The 16,845-nt window shown below is 36.9% G+C and overlaps 1 protein-coding gene across 7 annotated transcripts in view; it reads right to left on the bottom strand.

Moving 5' to 3' along the window:
• kn (EBF transcription factor knot) overlaps positions 1-16,845 on the bottom strand; it is a 356,137-nt gene that overhangs the window by 118,536 nt on the left and 220,756 nt on the right. For all 7 annotated transcript variants that reach the window (XM_090385236.1, XM_090385237.1, XM_090385239.1 and 4 more), the window contains one exon: positions 14,467-14,548. In XM_090385236.1, the coding sequence (XP_090241362.1) occupies positions 14,467-14,548 (82 nt within the window). The remainder of the gene's footprint in view (positions 1-14,466; positions 14,549-16,845) is intronic.

Genomic DNA, 16,845 nt, shown 5'->3' with positions numbered 1-16,845 from the left:
ATTGGATTCTTTTCCTGAGTTTAATTCAAGCTTTATGCTTAAATTGTAAATTCTAAAAAAAAAAAACATTCTAAAGATTGTTCTTTTTTATTTGACTTTTGAAATTATTTCAGGTTAACGGCGGACACAAAATATAAAAGCCTTCTTAAAAATTCGAACTCGTTCCATATAGAGCGACAATACTTATTCCTGACGAATAGGACTGTTGTTTGAGTAACAGCCATTTTCATGCCACGTTTGGCTTGTTTCACCAGACATAAGGGTTTCACACGTTGCATACCAGACGAGCATCCACCTGCAGCCCCAGTCATCAAGGTAGAATGCGCCTTTAATTATGCCAGTGGCCACCCTTAACGGAACAGCAATAAAGGAGAAATCAGTTATCAGTGGTATATCCGTGCCAAACGTATCCACAACAGTCATTCTGTTTCCTTCGTTGGTATTATAGTGATTCTACCAAAGCCGAATAAATTATTAACTGTTCCTATCAAGTTAACTATGGCTAAATAACTACCAAACAAGTTTCATATCACTCCCCGCTAAGCGTTCTTCAAAAATTAACTCGTAAAGGGAATACGGTTTCTCCCTAAGAACAATGAAAAATGTTGGGAATGAATCGCTACTGGCCGGAATTATATAATGTTATTTTATATATTTTAAGTGTGTTTAAGTTCAGTATCAATATAGATATAGAATATAGAAGAATGCGAGTCAGTGCAGAGCGAGGGAAATGTTTAAATGAATCAACATTGTAAGACAGCATTTCTCAGCGGTGTCCCAGAATGAAAGTTTAAGATTGGTTTAAAATATTTTAATATATATTTAAGGATTAAAATAAAGATTTATATGTATAGCGTTTAGTTATTCTGTGATTGAGCGAAGCGTATGAACATAGAATGTCAATATTAGCAATTAATGTGTCAATACGAGGTGATAACCATAAGTTATAGGAATGCATTTCAAAACAAAGATTCGTTTAACTTAAATTCTGCACCGTGTTTCCTTCAAAATCTTCTCTCACAAGGCTCGGTAATTTTCTGCCATAGTTTGGAAGCATGTACAAAATTCATTTCTCGTAATACTTCAAGTATCCTCCTGCAAATTTTACCTGAATCTCCGAGAGATCGTTAAATATCTTTCCTTTAAGCTTCAATTTCATTTTGGGAACAACGAGGAAGGGGAGAAAACACAGAAATATGGCTGGAAACGGTCGGAAAGACAGGATCTCTGTACTTCTGATAAATCATCGCGTCCAAAGGCAGTTAGCGATATGAGTTTCTGTAGCTGCTTTACCAAACTTGTGGTGATTAAAATAAGTCAAACATCGTAGATCCTTTGTGCCACAATAATAGTGCTTTACAGTTCAATAAAAAACTTCACTAATGTGACTAATGCAACATAGAATGACCTACAATGAAACTACCATTAAAGTATAAACTGCATCGCCACCTAGCTGAAAAAATTCATACTGCTCTTACTATTATCGGAAACCTTAAAATTTAATCAATTCCATAACTTTTGGCTGACCCCTCGTAAGTACTTTCTGTTCTTCTTATTTGCATAAAAATATATTTGTTATTTTACAGGAATAATTTCCAAACTTTTCCAACAAGTAAATTGCAGAAAAAGAACACCACCAATTATCGGTGGAGTTTTTTTTTTTTTTTACGAAAGTGTTGATTATGTAGGCTGCAGAGATTGGCAATCAAGCACCTTAGAGCGCACCTGATTGAGGTTTATAAGGCACTCAGAGAGGTTAGTAAAATTAAGGCGCAATTTTCACTGTTATAAAGAATTCAGAACTGGGGGGCCATAAATTCAAATTACAGAGAAAGAGGTTTAGATTACACTGTTAGACGTTTTCTTTTAGCCAGCGCAGCGAGTTGTTGATTACTGGAACAAGCTGCCTCAGCAGGTAGTTGAGGTTGACAGTTTTAAGAAATTCAAAGGTCAACTGACTACGCAAGGAGGAATCGCATAATATGTATTTTCTTATTTGCCAATTTTTATTAAAAATCCAGAAAGATATAAGCGAAGTATAACACAAAAAGTTGAGTGAATTGTTAATTAACTAGCACGAAGTTACGGTTATTTACTTTTCAATTCTATTAATCAGAGAAAATGAAAATTCTGTTAATAAAATCCAACTCTCCAGAAAGTTAACGACCTGCCACTTTCACATCTTAGCGTAGTGTTGTAAAATCAGAATAAAGAACCAACCACTGCCAACTTTTTAATTTCAGTTATTTTCGCTCTTTCATGTTTACATTGACATTTTTGAACACTGTACAGTAAATTGTAAAGAAAGCGGTACGCGTATACAGTACTCTCTAATGTAGATAGCGAAATCAAAACTTACAGGTAACGTCGCGACATTGCTCTTAATAATGCTATATGTGTACATGACAAACTTTGAATATTTAATTGAGTTATTCCTTGTTGCCTCTTTCGCACTGCATTGCAAATTGGTCTGTCTGTCTCTCTTAACTATTCCTCAATGTAGAAATGGTGTACTATAAGAAATTGCTGTTTAAACTACCCATTCATGTTTCCTAGTAATGTTTGTGAGACATCCGATACCAGTTCACATCACAGTATAGTACTTGATTGTACAGTAATCTGTATTTAGTTTACTGTACAGATTACTGTACAATCAAGTACAGTAATCTGTATTTAGTTTCTAAGGCGATTCGATTGCTGGAATCATACTGCAATATTTATACTACATATTAAGAAATATTGGACATTGTAGCACCCATTCAAGAGGCGGAATTAGAATCAGCAACTTGCATATATTGGGCAAGTGCGCTATCCACCAGACCAACCAGTAAAAACGTTTCGCAATGGAGATTGATATGGATCAGGGCCGTTGCATTATCTAATATAAAAATATTCAAATGTGATTAGATAATGCAACGGCCCTGATCCATATCAATCTCCATTGCGAAACGTTTTTACTGGTTGGTCCGGTGGATAGCGCGACCAACCAGTAAATTAATTTAAATTTAAAGCTTTCGCCGAATTCACATACCTAAATTAAAATTCTCTGATCATGTTACTGTATCAAATTATGCTATCAGCTTGTCCGAGCTAACTGAGTATAAAATACAGGCATAATTCAAATTAACTCTTAACGCTTAAGCATCACTTTCAAAAATTCAGTTATGGGTTATACCCGAGGATGGCGGATTTACGAAATTCTACTTATGTTTAATTCCCTCCATACATCTCCAATTAAATTCTGGCCAGCAAGAAAGCTTTATCAAGGTGCCCACCAGGTAATGAATAGATTTAATAATGATAAATGAACAGACTCTTACGAATTCAGATAGCTGTTTTGTCTGATGAAGATGATGGAACAATTATTGTGCTTTTAAAGGTTAGCAACAATTCTAACTCTACAATACTCGGTGAGAATTTTATACCCGCATAGTATTAGTTGATCTTAAAATTTCGGGTAATGTTTTTAAGGCTTCAAAGGTCGACTTATACACCAGAATACAAAGTAAATTAATGCAAATTTACAAGCCAATTTTCGCATTGGTTTTCTTAATTAAGGTATTCTAAATATAAATGTAACGAAGTATAAATATATCGGTATTTATGCACGTGTTTCTAACCGTACAATTGAACGTTGATTATTTTATAGCCACAGTGTTAGTCTACTCGATCAAAGAGCTTCCTTAGTATAGAATTCTGGATCCTGGGGTGACTAAACAGGAGACCCGGAAAACCTTTCACAATCTCAAGAAGTATCCTATATACCAATTTTACCGGACCACCTGAGAAGTAATCATAATTAGGAACAATATCATCACCCTGGCAAAACTGTTTACATTCAGAGTAGAAGTACCGAACCTTTCTGAAATTATTTCTCTTCCTCACAGCCAAAGGATAGCACACGGAACCGGGGCGAGGCTGCTGCGCTCCAACTATGGCTAGCTCAGAAGTCTTCAACGGATGTTTCTACCCACTACGATAAAACCTTGTAAACCGGCTGGGCATAGATTTCGAGCAACAGTGTGTGCAATAAGACAAAAAGAAGTGCCAATTTTCAGCAAACGTACCACAGCTGATGGAACATCTTGACAGCTCGCTGTGCTGCATCTCTCGCAATCGTCGTTTTATACGAGACCTCGTACAGTGTATTTATTGTACTATAATTTGTTTATTTTGTACTGTATTTTATTGTATATATTATACTCTGCTGTGAAATATATACAATAATTACTTTTAATACTTATTTAATAAATATTTTTTATTCATATGTTATTACTTTTTTTGATCTACCCCACACGCATATACTCTCATACCGGGTAAAGTTGTGCACTTCAAAGAGAATAAATAAAATAAATGACCATCATGTATAAAATAGCGATATAAAAGTCTCGGGCATTTTCATCTTTTGTTGCAATGTCATTACTTTCTTTGCTTTTTTCACACATTGATTTTCAGCATTTATTGAACATTTAGAGGCCATAATAAATGGTAAAATAAATGTTAGTTTTGAACAAACATAGTAATCTTCAAAGCGTTATGAAAACAATCCAAAACAAATTGGAAATAAATATTAATCAAAAATACGAAAGCATACAGAGATACGTCCACACGTCATACTGTACCCATGGTATTGATATTGAGGGTACACAAATTCCTCTTCAGTACCTGCAAGAAACCCCATTTATTCGCATGAGCTACTGAAGGCAGAAGCAATAAGGGTCGTATTCTTTTGTTTAAGGAGACTGGAATAAACCGCCTACATGTAAATAAAAACAACACGCAGATTGTAAAATTTCGATATATAAATACAAAACCCCGTTATCTTAAATCTGTAGTTGGCGAGGAATTATTGTATTCCCATCTGGTAAGGCTTACCCACTCTACTAATTTGGTCTTAACTTAATTTGAATTCATAATTTAACTTGTATTATGTTCTGAAAACAGCTGGTTGGTCACCCTTTGGTGTTTGTCTTTTTTACTTTTTAGTTTTCAATAACCTTTTAATTATTCTTTAACTTATATGCGGGAATGGATTTGGAGAACCTGGTTACTGCAGTGTAAGATTTCTTTCAGGTAGTCCTCAAGGCTCTGCATAGTATTATAATTATGATCGTTAATTAAGAGTGGCCCCACTCCATAACAACTGCATGCAATTTACGAGTTGAACACCTTAATTATATATATATATATATATACACACACACACACTCATAATCACCGATTTATGACCATCCCATCCGTAATGGACTATGCCTCATAGCTCGCAGTATAAGAAGCCGAAGGGCTTCGCACGCTAGGAGCAGTGGTAATTTGCATTTTTCGTGCAAGTCAAAGTGATAAAATAGCAATTATGGAACGGAGGAAAGATATAACGGAGTTTCAAAAGGGCATGGCTGTGGGAGTTCGTGGGTCGGCTGTTTCCATATCGGAAACAGCATGTCACGTCGGTTGCTCAAGTCCACTGTGGTTAAGGTGTATAAAGAATGGTCTCGAACGGGTTAAACCACCTCTCGCCGACAAATTATAAAGGATTATGCGAAGGGTGCAGAGCGTTGTGCGAACTCAACGGAAAGTCACTGTGCGACAGTCGACATCGAATACAACATGGGGAATGCAAGAAGAATAAACCAAATGACGAGGCTCCACACACACTCAGACGACCCAATAGAGACCCTCTCCTCACCGCTGGTGAGATCTACCGGCAGCTCTTAGGAGAACATGTGCATCCTGCCATGTTGCATTTTTTCCCAGACAGAAACGGGATCTTCCAAGATAATAATACGCTGTGTCATCGGGACCGCACTGAGCACAAGTAACTCGAGGAACACAGGGGATATCGCCCCATCTTGATTGGACTGACCTCAATCTAATTGAACACTTGTGGGATGTTTTAGAACGAGAAGTGAGGTATGCACAGCATGGCTGCAGATCCCTATAGACGTCTTCAGACATCTAGTGGGGTCAGTGCCCACGCGCGGAATAGCGGCTATTACGCGTATGCACGATTTCCTAACAGTATTAGATAGGTGTTCATAATTCACTGATCACTCAGAGTGTGTGTGGGGGGTGCAGAGAAAGAGAGAAACGATAAAAATAATCATAACGCAAAAAAAGAAAAAAAATCTACTTAAAATATTTCATATTAGTCAGTTTTAACACTACATTACAATATGATATTTGGTGAATATCAAGGCTACGTTGTTATTGTTATTTAGGAGCATTAGCAACTAAGGCCATATTGCTCTGGGGATATACGGTGGTCATTCCCTGGCCTTTCTGCATCCTCCGTATTTGGTGGCTCACGGGCTCGAACCCCGGTCTAATCAAGAAGCATGTGCTACGCACTGCTGCTCCTGCCCACGGAGGCGCCACACCAAGGCTATAATGAATACCTATAGAGCAACACAATGTACATTATGCATACATCTTTGTGTGTTTAATGACATACAGTGTACTACATACTGATTATCACGAAAAACAGAGAACTCGTTATCATCGTTTACCCTCTCACAATCTGGGTGGATGACCTTTGAAAAAGTCGCCCGGATTGTGGGTATGCAATAAAAGGTGTGTGTGTGTGTGTGTGTGTGTGTGTGTGTGTGTGTGTATATATATATATAACCTTGTGTGTGTATATTCTTTAACAAGCCTGACGTAGCCGAGTGGTCAGAGCGCGAGTGCGGTAGCACACGGTCTTTGAATGGACCGGGGTTCGAGCCCGTGACTGCTAAATACGATTAACAATTTGTATTGATTGATTTATCGTAAACTGTACTGACCTGGTGGTCGTGCCGGAGTATAAACAAGAACATTTCAACTAGGTATCTCCATCAGCTATTCACTACTCTTCGCCAATACTAACATAAGATACATATTACATTCTGGTGGTCTTAGTGTAGATAGTTTTTTTGGCAATGGCACTAGCCCATAATGCCATACAATAAAGTTAATAAATAACGCCATACTATCTTTGCCTATCATATATACTATACATACATATATATTTTTGAGTATTTATAAATATGCACTATAAGCACGCATCAGCTCATGCGACTTTTGTCGCCTTTGGATGTTGGATCCAATTCACGCTGCCAAACAAATTTATCCGGCGAGTGTCGCTTTGATTTTGGGTGTTTTTATGCAACAGCTTTCCACATCAGAAACCAATACCAGTTTCAGATTAGTACTGTTAACAGACCATTTTAAACATAGAACAGTCTGGTGTCGAAAATATTTATTGACCAAGAACAAGTTATATTTGTATATCTCCAAAAACTGTCAGGAGCCTTTTTAAATAGATGCGAAGCCATTTTATAAAACGCACGATTCATCTACTTGATTGGTAAACTAGAGAAATGACAAACAAATTTCCGAAACCTAAGGTTCGGCATTTATAGTGAGTCATGGCAGAAAGTCCCACTATATTCTCGTTAGAAATGCATCCCCCACTTCATCTGGCTACACTATTTTCTGCAGACAATCGGAATGAAATCACCGACCTTATATATTCTGCACCGTCCTACTTATATGGTATTACGTTAAACTTTAGCTCATCTGGGAAAAAGTTACTTTCCCATTTATTCTCAATTGACTAATCTTTGACTAATTTAAACTGAATTCCATGCAGTGTCACTTCAGGCGACAGCTTTTCAGTTCCACGCAGCAATCATCGGTGACCAGTTCTAGCTCTTCCAAATGGTCTACCGTAATATTCACTCCCAAGCAGAATGAATGTATGTGAATTCTTTTCAATTCATTTCAGATTTTTTTAAACACAGTTTCTGTTTTCTTATTATCATTCCAAGAGTCCATTGATAATTTCTTCAAAGTTTTTCAAAAGTATTTTGAAATCAACATTTCGTAACTGAAAACCACGTCTTGAATCTAATTGAATGTTCCGAACAGACTACTCCTTTTCTTAGAATGTTATTATATAACTGCTTTTATTCAAATAGGTTGACCATTCTCTGAACTGAACTCTTGTGGACCTATAATCAAACGACTTTTTTACAGCTACATGATGCCCTTTAGAAAATCCTGGGACCGCCACTGACAACGTATTTCAATTAACCATGGTAAAGATTCAATAGTCGCAAGGACTTGCAGATTATTGAGTTCAATAAAACACTTGGGTTGTTCAAAAGAGCTAAGTGTTATTTTCATTAATTTGTAGAAAGCTTTGGCCTTGGTGTGTGCTATCGATTAAATAGAATTATAATTTTAGGAGGCCTGTCAAAATGGAAGATGAGGACAGGTCATTTCAGGATTATTCTCGAGATTGATTTTTGGTTGTTCTGGAAGGGGAAAAAAAAGAGGAAAACCTATCACTGTAATCTTTTTCTCCTCTCTTTTACTCTCAAATTTGTTTGCCTCTTTTGCTTTCAGTTAATTAACTGGATCAGTTGCCTACAAAATACTGACATGGATGTATCAATATGATAAAACTATTGATATCACCATTGAAAAAAAAAATGGTGATATTATAGACTTAATTTTTTCAGCTACTAAAGATATTATTCAGAATTAAGAATCTTATCAGCTAACAGACGACTAACAACTGTTGCTTTACAGATACCACTCCAAACCATCACCTATACAAAACAAATGAATTTTAATTTCATTGAGAATGATGGGCAAACACATATTTCGTGTTGTACAATAACTTTCAATAAAATATTTCTCCCATATTTACCTTATCAGAATTCGATAAGAAGTTTCAGTCAAATTAGCAATTCCAGAAATTCTACAAAGACAGTTGCAATACTACCAGCTTAAGCTTAAAACACTACTGAACATGAGTAGCCAGCAATCAACACTTCGAAATTGCAGATACCTTCGAGATAATAAAAAATCAACTTCGGTGATATTACAGGACCAGGTAACTTCTATATGCATAAATCCCGAGTTTTAAGATAATGCTGGCAATGACAATTATGCTGATTTTTTGACAGTCGTTTACTAGAAATAATTGGAATGGATGACGAAATGGATAAGGCAACGCAATATGCAACCTTCAGCGCGGATGGTTTGGTTTATGTGCTGAAAACGAAAGCATCCCAGATTTGACCTTTGATTACAAAAAGTTCTTAAACAAAGAAAAATACTGTGACAAATGTTAAACTGTGAATGACATCATTCCTTGAAGATGCAGAGGTAACAAGTGAGGTGGCAATATCGGTTAAGTAACAGTACAAATATAGTGAGAAAGTAACAGTTCGGTAGATAAGCGATACCGCTTAAATTCCCTACAGAATCGAGTATTTCTCAGTCTTGTGTTCTTAAATCTCTGGAAAAAAAAAAGTGCTGAAAGATGTCTAGGCACGTTCCAATGTATTGCATTATGCAAAATAGCCTTCTGACAAAAAGACGCCAAGTCAGGGTTAGATATCCTTGGATAATAGAAATTCGCGGTGAGTCGCAGGTTGAAAATATTAGGCTTGCTTGGACCTTGACCACTTTAGGCCTTTTTTTTAACACTGTTGACAGCCATGTCACGGAGCTCGAGACTGGCACATTAGTCCGGAGACAGGGCGTGAAATGTCCCTGTCCCACTCTGTTCGCTGTGAAGTCCCCACGGGACCTCCGCTGGTCACATACACCGCAGCACGCAAGCGGGATACGAATGATGAAACAGTATTTTCAGCTACTGGTTTGTGCTGCAGCGAACTTCGAAATACGAAGGAAGAGGCAGAGGAGGATAGACAGACAGAGAGAGGTTTAAATCAGTTTCCAGGCTTGGCTCTGTCTCAAATAAGGCTGACTTGCGAATAAATGACGCCCAAAGCGGAGTTATTTTTTAGTCACAGATGATGGGATAACATTGGCGCTGACAGTTGTTTTTATCTCTTAAGTAGTTCCAGCGATGGCGCGGAAAACCTCGGTCTGAATTTATCTACGTAGTGTCCAGGAAGAAACTTATAAATTTCCGAAGAAGAAAAGAAATCGTGTAGAGTAAGCAGAACTCTGGTTACTGACAGGATGTGTTTTGGATAAGATGGACATCATATTACTAAGAAAAGACCTATTATTCAAAGGGAGTGTATAATTTGAGAATTGAACTGTGGCCATTTGCACTTATTAACATTCTTCAATAGATTGTAAACAGCACTTCATACACAAGCGAAAACAAACATCGCATACAGTCTCTGATACGGTCAGTGTAACTTATGTACTATGCAGTAGAGAAACTGCTTAAGATTTGAGCAAAGGAGAACAACCGAACACCAAAATCCTTAGACACTAATCCACACAGAGAGAGGACAAAGTATACTACTTTAATAAATTGGTAAAACTGAATGTAAAAAATTTAATGAGAATAATGATCAAAGGCATCAAGATAAAATTGATTCCTTTTGGGGTTTAACTGTCTTACCTCTTTGAATGAGAAGTTTACAAGTTAAACTACTATATATGTAGCTAGCGCGCAAGTGCTATTGTTTTCACTGTAATACCGATCATAAATAATGAAGTCAATAAACAATCCTTGCCAAATCTGTTAGTCTGGCTACTTACATTGTTTTAAACCATTTTTTCTTTTACTATTAATGCTATCTGTTGTTCCTTTTTTCATCACAATACAGAAACAATAGACTTCTTAACCCAATCTATATGCGTAAGTCCAGTTAATTGGATTATTTCTCTTTCTATTGATTTCCTTTCTTATAGGTGTATTGTTTTATGTTAAATACACAACCTACTAGTCTCCCCATCAATTAATTCAGTGCATAAAGATTAACACAATGTATTATAATGGAGTACCTGAATGCGTCCGATAAAAAAGGATGAAGAAGCAAAAAATTAAGCACAACAAACAACGGGAGATTAATAAGTGATGGAAAGTGCAAATGTCGGATCAATATCCTTTGCTCTTTTGTTGTAGGTCTTAAGGAGACTAGTGATGGATGAAGCAGCTTACATTATTCACGCCCATGTCTGGAGTTATAAACATCGAACCGAAAAACCATACCCACTTCCATAAACTATGTCCGCATAGCTTTCCTTCGCTTAGTTCTAACGCCTTCAACATGGTCCGTTGTTGGCAGTTTGTCCATTTAGAACATGAGATATTTTCCCCTTCATCTGTCTTTTCTTTTCTTGTATGATTTAATGTAATATAATGCACAACTCAACCAACGTGATTTCAAGATCGTACATGAATAGTGACTTCGTTAACCGAATCTTCGATAGTCATTAGAACTTGCATAGTGTGCATAATAATCTAAACAAAATTGCCCCATATAATATGTAAAATAATATCTCAAGATAACTCAAAGTCGTTCTATTTTCTTGCCAGCTGCCACACGAGGTGTAGCTCCCGGTATCTGGTAAAAACTGTATTTCATTGAAATATCTGATGCATGCCCGTAGGGTTCAAGTCCCGGTTTTCTGTAAACGTCAATTATATTTTTAACATTCGATCACAAATGATTATCATAAATTTTATATTTTTAGCCATACTAAATATGAAATTAATTAAAATTAGTAAAGCTGTTACTGGGACAACAGAAACAGGTATGCATGAGCCATCCGTTTCGTATGGCTAAATGTCCGTTCAAAGCTGCTGATGAGTAGCGGAGAAATGGCCATGTGGATGAATGGATCTTTCCATTTGATTCAAATGTCTAAATTAGTATATATTTAGCTTTGGTGATTGAGTCTTTTTAAACCTAGGCATATACGTGGCAACAGCAATACTTAAAATTGTTAGTCGGCACTATCAGGCTGAAAATGGCTGAAATTCAAACATATTAATACCTGCATCCACTCCATGAAATCGGATTCGATTATAGAGGATCCAAAAAAAAAAAAAAGAATAAAGTCAAATAACGTGCATATAATATTTAACTGAAACAATAACATGAACGGCACATATCAATAGCACATTATCATAATAAATAGCATTATTTCGTTCTGATATTAAAAATATAAGATGGTATATATACATAGAAAATTTAAAACGAAAGATTCAGCTTATTTTCTTGCATTTGCACATAAGCTTTTATAACGGTTTCTTTGACCACTACTACTACTGCAATCTAGGACTATCAGAGCCCATAAACCAGACATACCCGTGTGTCCCCAAGTGCTATTATCTTTTATAGGTTACCAGTGTTAAAACCATATGAAAATAATTGTGAGCTGTAATATACGTAAAGGAGATACACTGATATGAAATTCAAGTAAAATTCAAATACAGTATTGTACAATACTTCAGAAATGTCGCTGAACATGAGATTACGCATTTTTATTCAAGAAGGGAGTATGCGAAGGTATTTTATTTAAGGAATACCACAGTGGCATGTACATTAGTGCAACCTATGAGCATTTCTCGGCTTGACGTTTCTGCCATACTGCATTATAATACAGTGGTGATATAGCGATCTGCCAAGATAGGCGTCGATTATTGGGGAAATCGGAATTTTCTCAGTAAATTCCCCCGAAAGGCTTAATGTTGATACTAGCTCTGAATTAGAGTTTTATATGCTAAAACATAAAGAGACACTTCAAATGGATAGCCGATGATTTCTATTTAGCGAAAATGTTTCCAAATAATATAAAAACAGTTTTAACCGAATATCCAAGTGCGCTTTTAAAGAATAATTGTACAAATCGCAACATTCAGCGATACTCCAAGTTTAGCATAAAAATAGGGGACGGATATTTTATGTATTTTCCTTTGCTAGAATAACTTAAATCGTGAATAGTATTTTAAATTATTCGGAGGATTATGCAAATAACTATCATCAATATACGCTTTTGTATCGGACACCTTCTGTTTCAAAAAACATCTTTCCATCTATCTGAAAGCGCACAATATTAAACTTCTATTTCTATCATGGAGAACAATTTTTATTTCGCTCTTATTCAAAAACCAAGAAATAGAAAGCAATATTTAAAATAATCTGAATGTCTTGAATCAAGGCTTTTGAATACAGACTTTGTGAAATCCATTCACAGAAGAAATGAAAAACCCGGGGAAAAATCGCTGAAAACTATCGCAGCTAAAAGGCGCAGGAAATGTGAGAATTGAAGTCTGGCTTGCGTTTGTTTGAGCACTAGATTCTCACTAAGAATAGATTGCTCTTTTTAAAACTACCCCCTCATTGGTTTCTAGTGAGAGTGCATTTTTCAGACTTATTGGCCTCTTACCCTTCCATAACTTTGAATGCCTACCCACTCAATAGAGAAAAGCAGAAGATATTCTGCATACGGCTGTGTGTATTCAACTCTGCAATCAAGCACATCCCAGCTTCTAAATTGCGGTGTTGTGCTTGGAGGTCTCTGTGCTCCCAGTCCCCCATCCATCGCTGATAGAGCAGCCAGCCTCACTGGAGGTCCATCAAACCTCCATCACAGTGGCCGCTGATTGGCCAGCTGTCAGCGTCTGCCTCCGTAGCATCTCTTCTCCTCTGTATCAGACTCCTCCCGCGCATGATGGTGGCTCGCATCCTCCGTTCCTGCTGGCAGCAAGATGGATGACAGGCTGGCAGAACCGCGTGAGGCCTTCCCAGTTGGGCTGTAAACCTGCAAGATAAAAGCAGTGTTGCGGCTAATGCCACGAAGGGGGAAATTTGTCTGTTGTCCCTTGGGCTCCTTTCCACACCAGCGTGGACCATCGACCAAGGTAACGCTCGTCTCTCGTGGAAATCCCCAACGCTCCAAACACTTTTCTCTATGCCTGGCTGCTTGATTAGCAAGCGTAAATTTTGCGGGGCGTTGCATCTCTTTCGTCAGTTCCACGGAACAAAGGTCACCCCGTGTCATCCCACAGGTAGATCGGGCTGTCAGCAGAGGAGTGGAACGCTCCGAGGTGTTTATTTATGCAATTCCTTCTGTTATCGGCGTCCATGTCCTTACGAGCCACGGGGGACAAAGGAGGGAGCAAAAATAGTGTCGTTGTCCCGAGGAAGCGCACATTTGTATGCTGATGTGTAGTGCGGTTTCGACAAACGCTCGATATGCATCCCATTCAAAGTGTCGAAAAGAAAAGAGCTGAAAGATCGAACCTCTTCATTACTGATGCGGAGTTTGCCGGGAAGCAGCTCCCAAGGGGCGACAGTAAGTGTGGAACAAGTATCGAACCACTCACGTGAAAAAACACAATGATCTTTAACATCTCTCTCTCCCTGTCCTAACGCGACAGCCTACTTCCTTTCAGCCGAGCTAGAGCGCTGCTTCCTACTACAATAAACGCGCCGTAGTGCGGGAAGGAGAACGCAGAAAACGAGATGTAAGTTAACAAGAGGATCCAGCAATGCCGCAAGCTACTTGGCATCGACGCCATTGTTAACTGAAGAGCTCCACCGCCTACAAATCGTGAAGAAAGACACATCTGCAGATTTAACGGGGGGTCTCTCTCTTCCTCACTACGCTTTACTCCTGTCTGTGAGTTTATGAGCAAATGTCTGCCGATCTGTAACTATCCAGCTGGTCAGTTATCTTATTCTCTGTTTTAACCGGACTTACCTGAAATCTTCGCATGTCTCGTGGATTTCCAGCATTTTTTAAACAATTCTGGTTACACTTCAGGAAAAATTTCAGGAAAAACCTAAAAAAGGAAAGCAGAGATTAAGACATTGAAGACATTTATATTACAAAATACAGTGAAGTAAAAACTTAATATCTCACTTCCAGTTTAAATATAAATGCAGCCATTCATACTGAACATACAAACCAAAGGAAAGCCTTAATGTTGAGGAGTTCTTTACGATGGATCAGTGCCAGTACATAAACAAATGCCAGCATGCAAAACCAAGTATAGTAAACGGATATTCTGCTATCATTAATATGTGGATGAAAAACAAAACAAAACTGGCATATTTCATTCACCTTCGAAATTAAAATCATTTGATTCTTCTTCAAATGAATAGGGATTTAGTATAAGAAACGAGATATTTCAATTAATTTAAATTTTAAAATGTTAAAATGTTTTCGGATCATTTCAGAAAAGCATTTTGATGAAAGCGCTGTTTTCCGGAAAGATCTTCTTTGCCTTCTTTTAATATTGCCATTAGAAAGTACACATTCATTTTACGAAAAGTTACTTAACCTTTTAAATAACTGATTATCTGAAATGTAGTTTGATGAACATTAAAACGCAAAGAAAAGCAATCATCCTTTCGGCAAAATAATTAAAGAAACAAATGCGTGCTATCAAGGCACACTCCATTTGCATTCGGGCAATAATTACAAAACCAAAATTTTAAGGAAACAAAATTGTTTACAGCAAGAGAAACTCTTTTCGTTAGTCTAATAACCGATGAAACTTGAGTAGAAAAAGATCGCCATTTAAAAGGCATCGCGCAGTGAAAGTTACAGAAGAGTATAATACTACAATAATTGACATTAGGAGAAAAAAAAAAAACAGTTTGCATCGGCAATCTTAACAGTAAATTCTACAAATTACGGGGACCGTATTAATGGCATCAGTTACACGAAGGATTACATTAATAGAAGTAAGACAGAAGCTGATGAGAAATGATCACTTACTTCAAGGTAAAGAACCCCCACAACCGGAGTAAACTTGGCCTCTCATAAGAGGTTATATCAATGAAAATAGGCATGTAACTGAGAAAGTCTGCAGATCTGAATCGACACTTTCCAGTTCAAATATACTCGCTCTGCAAGCGTAGAAAAGAAGTCAGTGACTTGGAATGTGTATCTTAGCATTATGTAATAAACGGACTTCCTCTTTTGACACTGAAACAAAAACACATTTTTTGAAAAATTAGTAAATTTGGTTGAAACCTGAGGATCAAATCCGCTAATCGTTGTTCGTTTGATAAGTATAGATCCAAATCCCATTCAAGACTGGATGAAATGTTTAAGGCCTTCGGCTGTAGTTATTCGATCTGAAGTATAGCCCCACCCCCGGGTAGGTATTCCTCGTTTTCAAATGATTCAAAATAGACTCCCGATTGTCTGAAGTGGGTGAGAAATAAATTTGTCGGATAATCGGAAAAAGAAACCTCATAAATGCGACAAAAACCTAAATTTATTTACATGCATACATACTGCATTCGTATCTATAAAACTATACAACATAATATAGAAAGTTCTGACAAAACTTAATAATAACATCTACATGACAACAGCTCTGAATGAGATAAAAATATATTTATGGAAAAAAAAAACCAATCCTGCCTCTTTTTTAAATTTTAAACCACTTAAGCAGAACTGGGGAACTTGCATTCATCATCACTGAGTAGTATGCTGAAAGCGAAATTAAAAATAAATGAGTAAAAAAAAATAACTTCAAAGAAGCTGGACTTGGATTTGAAATAGTGTTTAGAAACATTCTCTGTCCAGACAATTCTGCCAGTTTTAAGTGTCAGTGAGATATCTAGTAGAATTTTTTTTATGGCAATTGAACACATCTGTTTCTTCCCGGTCATAATTACTATTTTCTTTTTAATTTAACCTTTTAAAGTGTTTCTCTTTCTTCTATTTTCATTAGATTGTTATAATTCCTAAAAATAGGCCACATTAATGATTTTGAAGGTGGTCTTCCTCATACGTCGTTTATCTTGACCATTCATTGTATTTTCTTAAGCTTAAAAAAAAAAAAAAAAATTAAAATATATATATATATATATAATAAAAATCAAAGATTCTCGAAAGGATTTCCAGTAATATTACAAAATAAAACATTCGTAATCAAGGACTCATCTAAGAGGGTGGCTGCCGGGATTCAGTAATCCCCACAAAATAAGCTCGATCAAAGCGAAAATGCAAAGCGATCGAGTAATTTTGTGAGTCAAACTATTGGATCTGAATCTGAACATATCCTCCCTACCCAAAGAAATCTCGGTGGCCCACCTGTTCACAACTGGTTTCGCTAACTGG

Source organism: Mastigoproctus giganteus, chromosome 11 (genome assembly GCF_048544385.1).
Source record: "Mastigoproctus giganteus isolate SK-2022 chromosome 11, ASM4854438v1, whole genome shotgun sequence".
NCBI classification, from domain to species: domain Eukaryota; kingdom Metazoa; phylum Arthropoda; class Arachnida; order Uropygi; family Thelyphonidae; genus Mastigoproctus; species Mastigoproctus giganteus.
This window is presented reverse-complemented; position numbering and strand designations above follow the sequence as displayed.